Genomic DNA, 15,325 nt, shown 5'->3' on the forward strand with positions numbered 1-15,325 from the left:
CGCAGAGGGGGCGCTGCTGAGGGCGCGGCACGGGGGGCGCGCGGGCGGGGCGGGCGCGGCGCGGCGCGGGGCGCCTGGAAGGGCACCCGCGAGGGGCGCGGGCGCAGCCGGAAGCTGGGGCGGGGCGCCCGCGCGGGATGCGGTGAAGGGCGAGCGGCGCGGCAGCGGCGATGAGTGCCTCGGCGGCCACGGGGGTCTTCGTGCTGTCCCTCTCGGCCATCCCAGTCACCTATGTCTTCAACCACCTGGCTGCCCAACACGAGTGAGTGGGCGCGCGCAAGCGGCGGGGGTCGGCGCGGCGGGCGCCCCAGCAACTTTTCGGAGGGGGTTGAACCGCCAGGCAGGGCAGAGGCTCGCCGGCCGCCAGGGCTCCCCGCGGCCAGCCGGAGGAGGGGAGGCGCCTGGAGTCCCGCGGGCCGGGGTCCTCGCTTGGGCTGGCATCTTTGACACTCGGGCGCAGTTCTGGGGCCGAGTGCTGGGTGTCGTTCCAGGTATCGCGGTTCTGGAATCTCAGCCAGGTGTCCAGGGTTACGGGGGTCATTAAGGCAATGCCCCTGCCCTTGAAGTGCCCAGGGACAGGGGTGGGGCGGTCCACACACCAACAGCTAGGAGCCCGGCCGCGACTTGTTCCTTTCTCATTTCACAGGAACGTTTCCATGTATGGACACACACATACTTCTCATTTCGTATTAATTTTAGAAACTGTTGTGAATGACTAGCAGAAATAGCGCGGAATGAACAGGCAAAGGCCTGGGTTCTAGGCCTGGCCTTGGCACTAGGCCTGGCCTCAGTTTTCCGGTCTGTCAAATGGCCTGTATTTGCATCCTATTGTCAGGATGCAGTAAGGGCGCCCGTGGAGTATAGGACAGGGAGCCGGGTGAGCGGCAGGCCAGTTCCATGCTAGAGAAATGGGTGGGGCTGAAGGAGGCCGCAGATGGACTTGGTTCAAAGCCCTGTCTCTCTCTTGTGAGGGCTCTCTGGCCAAGTAGCCGGCAGCGGCCGGCCTGCTCCAGCGGCGGGAAAGGCGCCAGGCTTCTGAGCCTGCCGATGTTCCTGCTGTCAGCCGAGAGGAGGAAGTAACCTGCGCTGTTTCCCACAGCCGTTGGTGCTAAGGAAATTGCATCAGTGTGTATCCTGCACCCCCTCTCCAGACCTTCAAGCTGCGGAGAAGTGTCTGCTCACGGGGCGGTGACTTCCTCCTCACTGGTTCCGGGGCTGAGGGCCTTATCCAGAGTGCGCTCATCTATGGAGGGGGGTGCTCTCTAGGCATGGGGAGTGACTGCCTTTGGTCTGACCCAGTCTTGGGGCACGACTCCTGGAAGAAGCATCTCTGGGCAGGGAATGTCACAGATCTGTGAATACAGTGCATGGGGGCCTCTGCCCTCCTGAAATGGCATTATGGGCAGCTCAACAATTTATTGAGGAGACACTATGCTTGGCACAGTTCCAGGTGCTGGGGAAATAGCTATGAAGAAACCACAAGAGATCTGGGAGGTGTGTTGTTGAGACAGGAATCAACACATAAAATGGGGCGATTTGAGAGAGTGATGGGGGGACTGGGGACCAGGGAAGCCTTCTTGGAGGAGGTGACATGAGCTTCAGAAGATGGCCCCAGGAAGATCTAGGGACAGAGCCTTCCAGGTAGGGGACCAGGGAGCAGTATAGGGAGAGGGACATGGCTTGGGGAGGGGATCTTTGGGAGGGAGGGTCACGCAGCTTATGGAAGGATCATGTGGCATGGGGAGGATCTGAGGATGACTCTGAGATTTTGATCTCAGCTCCTGGGAAGGCGGTGATTGCGTTTATTGAGCACATCCTGAACTATGTGCTGCTGTGTGTCCTTGAGCACATTGCTGAGCCCTGTGGGGGTTCTGAAAAACTGGTTCCAGCCATTCTTCCTGTCCTCCTGCAGATTAAAATCCCAGTAGCCTTTGACTCCTCCCTCTTCTTCCTCCACTCCTCCCGTCCCACCCTCCCACGGTCTCCTTCCCCATCAGTCCTGAGGCTGGGCTAGCATCTGTTTCCTCCTTCCTGCCCCCCCACCCCACTGGCAGTACTGGCCCTCTCTCACAGAGCCTCCCAGGGAGTTTCCCTTCGCTCTGCCCTGTGCGTATCTGCCTCAGCCCTCCAGCCCGGCCCAGTCAGCCGTGCTGGTGCTTTAGCCGCACTGGACTGTTCTGTGCCCCTGCACTAAGTCCCTTCAGTCGTGTCTGACTCTTTGAGACGCTACGGACTGTAGCCCGCCAGGGTCCTCTGTCCATGGGATATTCCAGGCAAGAATACTGCAGAGGATTGTTGTGCCCTCCTCCAGGTGATCTTCCTGACCCAGACATCAAACCGAGTCTCATTGCATTGGCAGGCGGGTTCTTTACCACTAGCGCCACCTGGTTCTGTGTCCCGGACACTCCTTAATCCCCCACCTCCTTGCCGCTGCTCATACTGTTCACTGGGACTGGGACGTCTTCCTTCCTGTCGCTGATGGTTGAAGCTACACCTGGACTTTATAAACTGGAGTAAAATGCCACCTCTGCCTCTTCCAGACTACCCCCCAAGCAGGGGAGTCTCTGTTCCCTCTGTCTCTCCCTCCTCTGAGCCCCTGTTGGGTTGTGCTTTTCCCACAAGAGTTACTTCTCTGTGGTCAGAATTTACCTTCTCAGGCCATGGCTCCCCTTAGCATTGTCCTGCCCAGTCTGCGGGGGTAGGGGTGGTAGGGGGCTTGTGCCTAGCAGGCATCCCATTCAGTTTGTATTAGTTGAATTAGCTGAAGCTTCCTTCCCACCAGACCTTTTACAAAAGCCTGAAGAACAGAAAAAGCCACTTAAGTCGAGGCACCAGGAAAAGAATTGAGTTCTCTCTCTGTATCTCATAGACACACACATACATACACAACTCATACTCACCCACACATGATCCCTTTCAGCAGCCATCTGTTCATGTAAGGGCATCAGAAACTCTCCCCCTGCTCCCCAGCCTCATCCCCAAACACACACATTACAAGACTAACAGCTTTTCCACCCTCATATTAGTGGCAGCCCTTACCCCTCCCCCACCTCTGGGTCCCTGCTGGACCCATTTCTCCCCGTTCTGAGCAGGTCCTGCACTTGGCTGTCACTGGGAGATGCAGATGCTCTGTTGCCCCAGTTACTCTTCATCCTTTGCTCCTCCCCTAGAGGTGGAGAGTGGGAGCAGACACCATGAAGCAGTTTATACTGCTTTCTAGTCCAGAAGAGCACCAGCTGTGCGATGGTGCTGGCTGTGAGCCGGGTCCTTGATGGCAACAGGGATGGGAGTTGTCTCCTGGCCTCTGCCAGAGTCAGGCTGTGATGAAAACTTCTGTCAGCCTACACATGCGTGTGTGCATGTGTGCTAAGTTGCTTTAGTAGTGTCTGACTCTTTGTGACCCCATGGACTGTAGCCTGCCAGGGCCTCTGTCCAAGGAATTCTTCAGGCAAGAATACTGGAATGGGTAGCCATTCCCTTTTCCAGGGGATCTTCCTGACCCTTCAGCCTACACAGCACCTTAACCTCTTCTCTGTTCACAGGATGCTTCTGCCCAGCAGTGTGTTCCTGACTCATATTAGTTCTCTCTTTCATCGTCTCCTCCTTTGGCTCAACCTACAGGAAGAGCCTGGAGCATCCACTGATGTGTGGCACTAGAAACCTCCTATTTCAGTCTCTTACCTGGACACCGACATGGTCATCTTCATTTTTATCATAGAACTATGTCCTCCATTCACCATGCATCCTTCTATTCATCTACCCACAATTCATGCATTCACTATCCACTATCCATTATCTAACCATCCATCTGTCATCCATTCATCTATCATTCTTCATCTATCCATTCATCTATCCATTCGTCCACCATCCACCACCAATCATCTGTCATGCATGCATCTGTCCATCCAAACATCCATTCATTCCTCTACCCATCCATCCATCATTCACCATCCATCCATCCACAATCCATTCATTCATCATCCACTATCCATATCTAACCATCCGTCATCCATCCATTCATCCACCATCAATGATCTGTCAACCATCCATCTATCTATCCAAACATCCATTCATCCATCCATCATTCATCATCCATCCATTCATCTGTCCATTCATCCACTGTCCATCATGTCATCCATGCATCCATCTGTCTACCCGTTTATCCATCCAAACATCCATTCATCCATCATCCATCCATTTCTCCTTCCTTTCTTGCTCTCCCTTTCCTTCCCTCCCTCACTCATCCATCAGTTCCTGAAAATCTTAAGAGGTCCCCAGGCAGACTTTCTGTGCATACTCACCCAGGTGTCTTGAAAAAATTAACCTATTCCCATACCCCACACCTGAAGTATTCTGAATATGTAGGTCTGGGGTAGCATTTGAAAGCCTGGGTGCTGCTGATCCCCAGAAACCACTCCTCAACTCTTAAGTGGGCCTAGGGCCAGGTGCATGGGATACAGTTTTCCTGGACCTGGGGCCACTCTCCTTGGGGTTCGTCTACCTGCATATAGATGGATCACTCCCTCTCTGACATTAGGAGCAGATTTCTGACCCCTGCCTGCACCCAATCCAACTGTAGAGTGTGGAGTGAACTTCAGCATGAGTTTTTCCCTCAGCTATTAGTAGGTGTTGGTGGGTTGTGAAGGGTATTTTCCAGAAGTCCTGGGGACATATAGCAAAGGTTATCCAGACATCCTCTGTGATGGTGTGGAAGGGTCTTGGCTAAGGGGTGGTGCTAGAGCAGCTCTTGAGGATCACCGAGGGGGCCCTAGTGTAAGCAGGCCCTGGGAATGGATTGGGCAGTGCTTCGTCTAGAAATGGATGCCTTGTCAGGAGGTATGAGAGAGAAAATACCTCTTAGGACTGGAGGTGACCTCTGGGTGAGAGAGCTTAGCCCACTGAGATAGGTCCTCCTGTGTAGACAGGGGTCTCTCTATTTCATCCACAGTGACTGGCCTATAGGGGTGTGCAATGCAGTTTTCCTTAATATGTTTTCTTTTAAAGATTTTTTGATGTGGACCATTTAAAAAGACTTTATTGAATTTGTTACAATATTGCTTCTGTTTTATGTTTTGATTGTTTGGCCTCTAGGCATGTGGGAATCTTAGCTCCCCAATCAGGGATTGAACCCACACTCCTTGCATTGGAAAGCGAAGTCCCAACCACTGAACCACCAAGAAAGTCCCTCAATATGTCTTAATTAACTAAAAAACAGATGATGCAATGACATGACTTTCCTAAGGCCCACAGGCAGGGGCAGAGTAGGTACCAGCCTCCCGGTCCCTCGACCGCTCACTCCAGCAAGCCTGTACCCTTGTTCTGTCCTGCCAAGGAGCGGATTTGTTCGTTCCCTGTCCCCTTGGGCCATGCCTTTTCCTAGGAGGAAGTCCAGGGCTATGCCCAGACTAGCTCACCTTGGCTTCCTGGGTGTTGGGGGGCTGGCTTCATTCAGGCCTTGGGCCCAGCCCCAGCTCTTCTCTCCTTGGGTTGGCCTGGTCCTCTGGTCCCTTTGATTATACACACAGCCTGGGGCCCTTCTTCCTTAGAAGGTGATGTAGTTGTGACTCCTGCATGCTCCCTGGAGCTCAGTGTGAGGGTTTCCAGCCAGCCCTATGGAAGGAGGCAGATTCAGTGGTTAGGCCTGTCAGACATCAGGCACAGGGTTTGGAGGAGCAGGTGGACAATGGCAGACGGACAGTGGTAGAGGGCACTCAGACACGTCATTCGCCCAGGTGGGCGGGATGACCAGAGAGTGAGGACCTGATAGCTCTGGTCCTGGTCCCTGAAAGTCACGGGGTGGCCCAGAGGGGCCCAAGTTCTGTAGACAAACTTCATGAATGCCACAGTGCCTGGGCTGTAGGCAGAGACTGCACTGGGAGAGAATGCATTCACTAGCCAGGAAATTCCATGCACCCGTGTGTTTATATTGATAAGTGACCACCTCCCTGTTCTGGTCATTGCAGTTCCTGGACAATTGTGGGGGCTGCTGCCGTAGTCCTGCTCCTGGTGGCCCTGCTGGCTCGTGTCCTGGTCAAAAGAAAACCCCCTCGGGACCCACTGTTCTATGGTATGTCTCCATGGGAGGGGGCCCTTTGTGTGCACCTCAGAGCACAGCATGTGAGCCTCTGTCTGTTTTCCATTGTGGCTGTGAATACTCTGAGCCAACTGGTAAGGTGATACGAAGTGCGAGAGTATTTCCATAAGATGCAGCCCTGCTTCCTTCTAAGCGAAGGACTCTCGCTAGCAGTGCACCCCACCCTGTCCCAGCTGGGACCCAGGCAGGACACCCCTCTGTTCCTTGCCTCTGCCCTGAGTCATGCTGTGACCTCTGACCTGAGCCATGCTCTGACCTCTGACCTCGGATCTTGTACCATCTCCTTCCTGGCTTTCGGCCTTCAGCCAGCTATTTGCAGCCCCTTCCATTTGGCTTTGAGCTTAGCGGTCCGGTGCCTCAGTATGCATATTTTTACAATGAGGAAAATAATAGTACTTGCTGTGGAGGGTTGGTACAAACATTAAATAAGATACTATTTATAAAGTACTTGAACCACTGCCTGGCAAATACACGTGTATCTTAAATAAATGAAAACACCACTGATTGAGCACCTGTGGTGTGCCTAATATGACTCTGAGCACATTAGCAGTATCATTTTAGTTAATCCTCACAACAAACAGGGCTTTCCTAGTGGCTCATATGGTAAAGAATCTGCCTGCAGTGCAGGAGACCTGGGTTTGATCCCTAGATCGGGAAGATCCCCTGGAGAAAGGAATGGCTACCTACTCCAGTATGCTGGCCTGGAGAATTCCATGAACAGAGGAGCCTGGCAGATACAATCCATGAGATCACAAAGAGTCAGACACTGAGCGACTAACACTTTCACTTTCTTTCTTTCACAACAATATCCTCTCTGCACACATGAAGAATCTGGTCCAGAGGCGCTGAGAAATGGGGTCAAGGTTACAGCCAGTGAGACAGCACTGATGCCCCAGATTTCTCCCAGTTTGCATATAAAAAACTCTGAAGCTTAGAGAAATGAAACTTACCTAAGCGCTGATAGCCAGTCAGTCGATGAGCTGGGCCTGTCTGAATCCATGTCCTCTTTCTGCCTCCAGTCTCCCTGCCGCTGGTCTGGCCTCTGCCCACATTTGCAGACTGGCCTCCTGCCGCCGGCTTCCTTCCCCTTCCTCCAGGCTCTGTGGAGCCCTCGCTCAGTGGCACTCATGTTTCTCCAGGGTCCTCAGGGCTGAATGCCCTCCTCTCTCTCAGCCCTCTGTCCTCGTATCAGTCCATGCAGCCCCGACTAGAGGGCATGGACTGTCCTTGTCATTGGTGACCCAGAGCCTGACACTGCTGTTGGCATCAGCGATTGTCGGTAGAACAGCCGAATGATCAGTTGCTGAAGGCTTCCTCTTCTGGGAGACACACAATGGCTGATCACGTAATGGCTCATCAGTGTCCGTGAGATCTGGACCAAAGGCCTGCACAGAGGCATGGGGAGGCAGGGCACGTGAGGGCCTCCCACTCTGCCTGGGGAAAATGTAGACACTGCACTCCTGGTTGCAGACTTGGGGCAAGGCCAGCTTTCCTGCTCTGTGAGTTAACCTTGCCTGCCTTCCTGGGCATTTTCTTGTTTCACAGCTGTTTTTATATTCACCATCAAATTTTTTTTTAATTTCTTTCTTTTGGGGTGTGCCATGCAGCGTGCGGGATCTTAGTTACCCGACCAGAGATGGAACCCATGGCTCCTGCATTGGGAGCACAGAGTCTTAACCACTGGGCCACCAGGGAAGTCCCACCACCAAATTTTTTTGCCATCCATGCCCAACACACAGTTTGATGCTGATTTGTTATGATTTGAACAGAGAGCTTTATTGACAAACTGCCACATGCTAAATTTGATCACTCACTGTTTAAAAAGTATTTTTTAAACACTGGGCCACCAGGGAAGTCCCACCACCAAATTTTTTTACCATCCATGCCCAACACACAGTTTGATGCTGATTTGTTATGATTTGAACAGAGAGCTTTATTGACAAACTGCCACATGCTAAATTTTATCACTCACTGTTTAAAAAGTATTATTCCTTAGCTGGTAGTTGTTGCTGGTAGTTTTCAGCCCACTGAGGAGCTTCTCACAGCCTTAGTGAGATTCTCTAAGATGCTGTGGCTTTTCCTCTTTAATATTCAATGGTTCCACCTCATATCCAGTTTTCTAAAAATCACTAGATTTCCTTCCTAAAACAACCGTTACTTTCACATCAGCCACTGTTTGTCTGTAGGATCTCCAGTGTGGGGTAAGGCAAGCACGCTGGATACACTGTGAGTCGGGCCACCTGGTAACCATTGATGTGAAAGATCTCTTTTGAGTCAGTGGTCACCTCTGTGCTTCCTGGGCCACAGGGGAATGGTTTCGTTCCTGCCGCCCAGCTGGAACGCAGATGTGCCTTGGCAGCCACGTGCAGGAAGTGGAGGAGGGGAGTCGGGCAGCCTGCTAGAATCCCCTGAGACCTTGTCATGTGCTCCTCCGAGTGGGTGTCCTCTTGCAGGTCATGACACTGGTGGGCGGCTCCAGCTGTGTGCATGGGAGGTACGTTCTGTGAGTCCTTGTTGACGGCATCTATAGAGTCTTCTGGAAAACATGACAAGAAATCATTACTGGGGACTTCCCCAGTGGTCCAGTGGCTAACACTCCACACTCCCACTTCAGGGGTCCCGGGATTCAATCTCTGGCTGGGGAACTAGAATCCCACATGCCTCAGCTAAGACCTAGCACAGCTGAATAAATAAAATTAAAAGTAAAAAAGAAATCATAACTGGTAGACGCCAAGCTCTTAGGCTTTGCCCCCTGAGCTGCGGCTTTCTGAACTGTTGCTTTCTCTGCTCTAGTGTACGCGGTGTTCGGATTTACCAGCGTCGTAAACCTCATCATAGGACTGGAGCAAGATGGGATCATCGACGGGTTCATGACGCATTACCTGAGAGAGGTACAGGGGCGCTTAGCACCACACGCACCATGGGAACCGAAGGGTCGGCGACTCCAACAGTATTGCTCTAGCTGGAAATCCTTTCGTGTCATGTAAGAAGGCACGACCCGTGCTATTTCATTGACTGCTGTGGATGCAGAACACTCAGTTATGTGGAAAGTGAAGTGAAAAGTTAGGATTAGATCATGGGAGGCAGCTCTCCTCAGTGTTGGGTCTTACAACTCTATCTTCACACCTGACTCACCACCTTCCTCCTCTACTTGTGTTTAAAATAAGTGGGGGTACTTTAAGGCTTCTCAGGTGGCGCTGGTGGTAAAGAACCCAGCTGCCAATGCAGAAGATGTAAAAGACGAGGGTTCAATGCCTGGGTGGGGAAGATCCCCTGGCAGAGTAAATGGCAACCCAATCCAGTATTCTTACTTGGAGAATCCCATGGACAGAGGAGCCTGGTGGGCTCCATGAGGTTGCAAAGAGTCGGACAGGACTGAAGTGACTTAGTAGGAGCAGCAGCAGAGGTCTTTAAATGAAGTCAGTATCTGTGTATCTGTTGTTATCAATGCATTACTCCTTAAGAAAGCCCAAGTCAGTCAGTCTTAAATGTGTAAACTGCCAAACACGGAGTCAGTTAATAAAGCCATTTGATTGTGATGATGAATACGTGCTCTGCTCCTCATCACAGCATTATCAATCTACCTGGCACTTGACAGAGCTGGTCCTCTTTCCTTATTTGATGGTGTGATGAATCTAGCCCCAGAGAGGTTAAGTAATATACTCAAGGTCACATAGGAAATAAGGAGCAGTGTAGTCATCATTCATGTTTCAGGTAATGGGGAGCCTTGAGTGCAAGCCAAGGGAGTTTGGGTTTTGTCCCTCGTGTGAGGGAAGATGTTGAGTCAGGGGACAATGCAGTCAGCTCAGAGAAGGATGGCTTTGAAGGGAAGGGTCAGTGCTGTGAGCTAGGACACCAGCCAGGAGGTGTCCTGCAGGGCCAGTGAGGACATGAAGGTGACCCAGATGGAGGCCAAGCATGAACGGTAGAGAGGAGGGATGAACTTCAGAGAATTTGAGTGGCTGGAATGAGTAGGTCTCAGGGATGAGCTGGGGGCAATGGGGAAAATAAGGGCTAAGATACCATCCTGACTCTGGGAGCACTTAAAGGGGGCCCTCTGTGATGCTGCCCTAGCTTAAAAAAATTTTTTTTTAATTTAAGTTTGGTTGTGCTGGGTCTTCTTTGCTGCACAGGCTTTTCTCTAGTTGCAGAGAACCGGGGCTACTCTCTAGTTGTGGCAGCGCCTGGGCGTCTCATTGCGGGGTCTTCTCTTGTTGTGGAGCATGGGCTCTAGGGCTCAGCTGTTGCAGCTCCTGGGCTCTAGAGCACAGGCTCAGTAGTTGTGGCGCACGGGCTTAGCTGTCCCTTGGCATGCGGGATCTTCCCAGACCAGGCATGGAACCCGTGTCTCCTGCGTTGGCAGGCAGCTTATTGTGTTTTTTTTTTTTTCTTCACTACTGAGCCACCAGGGAAGCCCTGCCCTAGTCTTTTTTAAAAATGGCAATGGCAGTGGATGACACACGTTTTCCAGATAGACTTGGGGGTGGAGGGACTCCAAGGAGAAGAGACAGTGTGGGCAGAGGCTTCGAGATGAGAAACAGCACGGGGCTCCCCACTGCCAGGCAGGGATGATGCTGAGTTCATCTGGGGATGTGAGGAGTTTCAGATGGGTATGGGACATCCTGGCAGGTGGCCTAGCGGGCAAGGCTCTGCAGGTGTTGAGCTCGGGGAAGAGATGTAGGGACCATCTCAGGACAGTTGGCACCTGAAGTTCTGAGAAGAGAGGAGAAGGTAGAGAGAGGAGGGCTGAGGGTGGAACTTTGGAGACCTTGGCCAGAAGATCAGGAGCCTCTGAAGTGGCCTGGGAGAGGACAGGCACAAACACAGAAGGAGGGCTTCCCAGGTAGTCCAGTGGTCAAGAATCTGACTACCAATGCAGGGGATGCAGGTTTGATCCCTGGTCCGGGAAGATTTCACATGCTGTGGGGCAATTAAGCCCATGTGCCACTACGGAGCCCATGCTCTAGAGCCTGCAGGGTGTAACTGCTGAGTCCTTGTGCCCAAACTGCTGAGCCTGCATGCCCTAGAACCTGTGCTCCACAACAAGAGACGCCACCACAAAGAGAAGCCTGTGCACCGCAACTGGAGAGTAGCCCCCGTTCTCTGCAACTAGAGAAACCCCATCTGCAGCAACAAAGACCCAGTGCGGCCAACAATAAAAAAAAAAAAAAAGAATACATATATTTAAAAAAGAGGCAGAAATACCCAGGGAATTCAGGGCCACAGAGCTCACAGCGAGGAGGGTTTAGGAAGGAGGTAGCTGCCAAGAGGGCCTGGAGTTTGAGCTGGTGAGGGTGGTAAAAGGGGGATGAGGAGAGGGGTTGAGGTGCAACTGTGGGAGGGGTGCAGGGCCAGGCTGGGGGACGTGGCTGCCAGAGAAGAGGAGGTAGGGCTTGTCTTGCAGTTGCCACCAGCTTTGGGAGGTTTCTGAGGTGAAGAATGACATGTCCAGAGCTAGGGCAGGGGTGTGGTGAATCGGCAGGAGAGGAGAGAGGTGGGACAACCATGTAGGAAAGGTCTAGTGAGGGGTGCCGAGGGCTCGAATGAGGCTGTGACGAGAGGGAGGATTGCCTGGGGTTGACATCATAGAGACGGATCAATGGGACCTGCCAGCAGACTGTGTAAGAGAAGGAGGAGTGAAAACGACCCTGTGGTTCTGAGCTGGGCAAGCTGAGTGGTGTCTCCATGAACATAGGCCAAGTGGGGCTTGGCTGAGGGGACAAGCTGATGAGTTAAAGGAGGTGAGATGGGCTTGAAGGGTCCCTGGAGCCATCCAGTGGAAGATGCTCAGCAAGCCACCGGGTGAGGCCAGCACGGCTCAGAGAACCAGATGTGTAGGCATGCATGATGAAAAACATGAACTTGAGTGGACTTCCCTGGCGGTCCTATGGCTAAGACTCCATGCTTTCACTGCCAGGGGCCCAGGTTCCATCCCTGGTAGGGGAACTAAGATCCTACTTGTGACATGGGATGGCCAAAAAAACCCCCCAAAAACAACATGACCTTGGATGGTATTATTCAGTCAAAGTACGTCAGAGAGAAAAGATGTGGGCTGGGCATGAGTATTAAAGCCTGACTTATATGTTGTTTCCTCCCTCCCCACAACCCCACCCCCCTGCCCCGTGATGCTCACGTGATTTGATGTGGGAGGCAAGATGACAGGCAGTCCTTGCCCCAAGGAAGTGCAGAAAAACCCCTGCTTGGCTGGCTGATTGACAGGCTGGTTGATCTGCACTCTTCCTTGTTGTGGAAAGGTCTTCAGGCATCTTAGGAAGACATCTGAAACAAGGCAGGAGAGCACAGGTATGGGAGAAGGGAAGACAGGAGAGAGGGGAGGAGCCAGAATGACACTAACACCCAGGCAGGTTCGGCAGTGACTTTCTAGCAGTGGCCTGAACGTAAAGCACCTGGGACAAGGAAATGTGTTCATGGCTCATCATATAATCTGTTTATAAAACTAAAAATTTCTTGGAGGTATCTCTCTTCTTCTTTTTGTTGTTTAGTTGCCCAGTCATATCCAACTCTTTTGTGACTCCCATGGACTATAGCCCACCAGGTTCCTCTGTCCATGAAATTCTCCAGGCAAGACTGCTAAAGTGGATTTTCATTCCCTTCTCCAGGAAATCTTCCTGACCCAGGGATCTAACCTGTGTCTCCTGCATTGGCAGGTGGATTCTTTACCAGTGAGGCACCTGGGAAGCCCACAGCTCTTCTTGGTAGTACAGTTTCTGCTAGGAATTAGCTGTGTGACCTTAGGCAGGTCAGGTAACCTCTTGGAACTTCTGTTTGCTCATCTGTAAAATGGAGTCACTTGTATCTATCCCATGGTGCTGCTCGGAAGGTTGAATGAGGGGCAGGGTGTGAAGCCTGTCCATGCCTGCATAGGGGATAGCAGCGGGGGGAAAGCCCTGCCTTCCTTACATGCAGCCCAGCAGGCCTCTGGGTCAGCATGAATTCTGAAGGTCAGTCAAGTGACTCTGGTCAGCAGGGTCTCCCCTGGCCACCCTGCCTGGCCAGAGATAAACACCTTTAGTCACAGACTGGACTTGGCCTCAGTGAGTTTGCCACAAGGGCAGGATTGCTTGAGATACCATCTGTTTTGCATCACTGTACACACCTATGTGGGCTTCCCAGATGGCAGTAGAGAATCCACCTGTCAGTGCAGGAGATGTGGGTTTGATCGCTGGGTCAAGAACATCTCCTAGAGATGGGGATGGCTACCCACTCCAGTATCCTTGCCTGGAGAACCCCATGGACGGAGGAGCCTGGTAGGCTACAGTCCATGGGGTCACAAAGAGTCAGACACGACTTAGTGACTGAACAACAACAATACACCTGTGTAGACCTAGCATGGGACAGGCACGGACTCATTCCACCTGCTGTGGCAGACCCTAGTTTCGGCGGCTCCAGGGTACATGTATATTTTCATTGCTGTTGTTCAGTCGCTAAGTCATGTCTAACTCTTTGTGACTCAATGGACTGTAGCCTGCCAGGCTTTCCTGTCCTGTATATTTGTATACATATATATGTATATAAAACATGTTTATTTTCATGTTCCTACCAATTTTGTAATTGTCTTGGATTCTGAATAGTTTCACTTCAGCAAACGAACATGTTAGTTCTGCTGTTTTATTTTACATGCAATACTGGTCTGGTATTTTGCTCTGAAATGTTTGAGTTTTATTTACAGTGGACTTCTTATGCTCTCCTCAGGGTGAACCGTATCTGAACACGGCCTATGGACATATGATCTGCTACTGGGACGGCTCTGCTCATTATCTGATGTATCTGGTGATGGTGGCAGCCATAGCCTGGGAGTAAGTCAGCTTACCTGGTGGGTGTGCCTGGGTCACCTTAGCAACTGACAGGCGAGTGTGTAAGGAACACGGATGTACAGAGGCAGATACATAGAGAGGGGCACATGGACATGGGTACAGGCTCTGTGGACCCAAGTGAGACATGCATTTACAGCATTTTTGCAGCATTTACTCCCTTTTGAACATATGACTTTGGACTGCCCCTCTGGCTTCCCTGGTCGCTCAAATGGTAAAGGATTTACCTGCAATGCAGGAGACCCAGGTTCGATCCTTGGGTCTGGAAGATCCCCTGGAGGAGGGAATGGCTTCCCACTCCAGTATTCTTGCCTGGGAAATTCCATGGACAGAGGAGCCTGGTAGGCTACAGTCCGTGGGGTTGCAAGGAGTTGGATATGACTGAGTGACTAACACTTTTTTTGCCCCGACGGACAGCTCCAGCAGACCCCTTAATGTTGTGTTTCCAGGAATAAAAGCCCATTGTAATTCAAAACTTCAGACTCCTTTCAGTTCAGAGCTCTCTCTTTCCCTCCAGCTCAGGTTTAACCCTGAGACTGAGCAGTCTGCTGGGGTACACGGTCAGTCCTTTTATTACTTCTCAGCTCACTCCTCTGGGAGCATGTGTGTATACGTGGAATTAAGGGAAAAGGAGCAGAGTCTTACATGACCAGTGCTATTTTCTGGGTATTGGGAGCCAGGTGGTATGCTGGCTCTGCCTTGTGGGGCGCATGTGTGGGGTCTTTGGAGACCCCTGCCATAGGAACCCCTTCCCAGGTGGCACTAGTGGTGAAGAACCCACCTGCCAATGCAGGAGATATAAGAGACATGGGTTCGATCCCTGGGTTGGGAAGATCCCCTAGAGGAGGGCATGGCAACCCACTCCAGTATTCTTGCCTGGGAAATCTCATGGACAGAGGAGCCTGGCGGGGTACAGTCCATAGGGTTGCAAAGAGTTGGACACAACTGAAGTGACTTAACACACGCATGCACCATAGGTGCCTCTGCACTACCCTGATTCCTGACATGAGCAATGCTCTTGTGGACTGAAATTGTGCAACTCTTCTGCCCATGGGGTACACCCACAGCTTATTTCTGCTGGAACCCCTATAACCCAGAAGCCATACCCTTGGGGTAGAGTCCTTTAAAGATGTCTCAAGTCCACCTACCTTCCCAGGCCTCCCTTTGGCTCCAGGTTAAAGTCTCACATTCTAGCTCCTCACAAGGTTGAAATTCAGCTTGACCAACTGTCCTGTGCCCCTCCCCAGCCCCCATTTGTCCACTCCAAGACAGTCCCAGCTAATTTCTGGACTTTTCTAGGCTCTCGCCCTTCTCTTCATGAATGTTCCCAAGCTCCAGGGAACACAGCAAGTGTTTCTGAGAATGCTCAGGCTCTGCCTCCTGCCAGGTGTGGGCCAGC

The 15,325-nt window shown here is 51.9% G+C and overlaps 1 protein-coding gene across 2 annotated transcripts in view; it reads left to right on the plus strand.

Moving 5' to 3' along the window:
* The first annotated feature begins 45 nt into the window (after positions 1-45).
* TM6SF1 (transmembrane 6 superfamily member 1) overlaps positions 46-15,325 on the plus strand; it is a 31,134-nt gene continuing 15,854 nt past the window's right edge. For both annotated transcript variants that reach the window (XM_043434610.1, XM_043434611.1), the window contains exons 1-4: positions 46-262; positions 5,964-6,067; positions 8,888-8,985; positions 13,808-13,911. In XM_043434610.1, coding sequence (XP_043290545.1) covers positions 171-262; positions 5,964-6,067; positions 8,888-8,985; positions 13,808-13,911 — 398 coding nt within the window. In that variant the 5' untranslated portion in view covers positions 46-170. The remainder of the gene's footprint in view (positions 263-5,963; positions 6,068-8,887; positions 8,986-13,807; positions 13,912-15,325) is intronic.

The sequence above is a fragment of the Cervus canadensis genome, chromosome 17, assembly GCF_019320065.1.
Source record: "Cervus canadensis isolate Bull #8, Minnesota chromosome 17, ASM1932006v1, whole genome shotgun sequence".
Taxonomy (NCBI): Eukaryota; Metazoa; Chordata; class Mammalia; order Artiodactyla; family Cervidae; genus Cervus; species Cervus canadensis.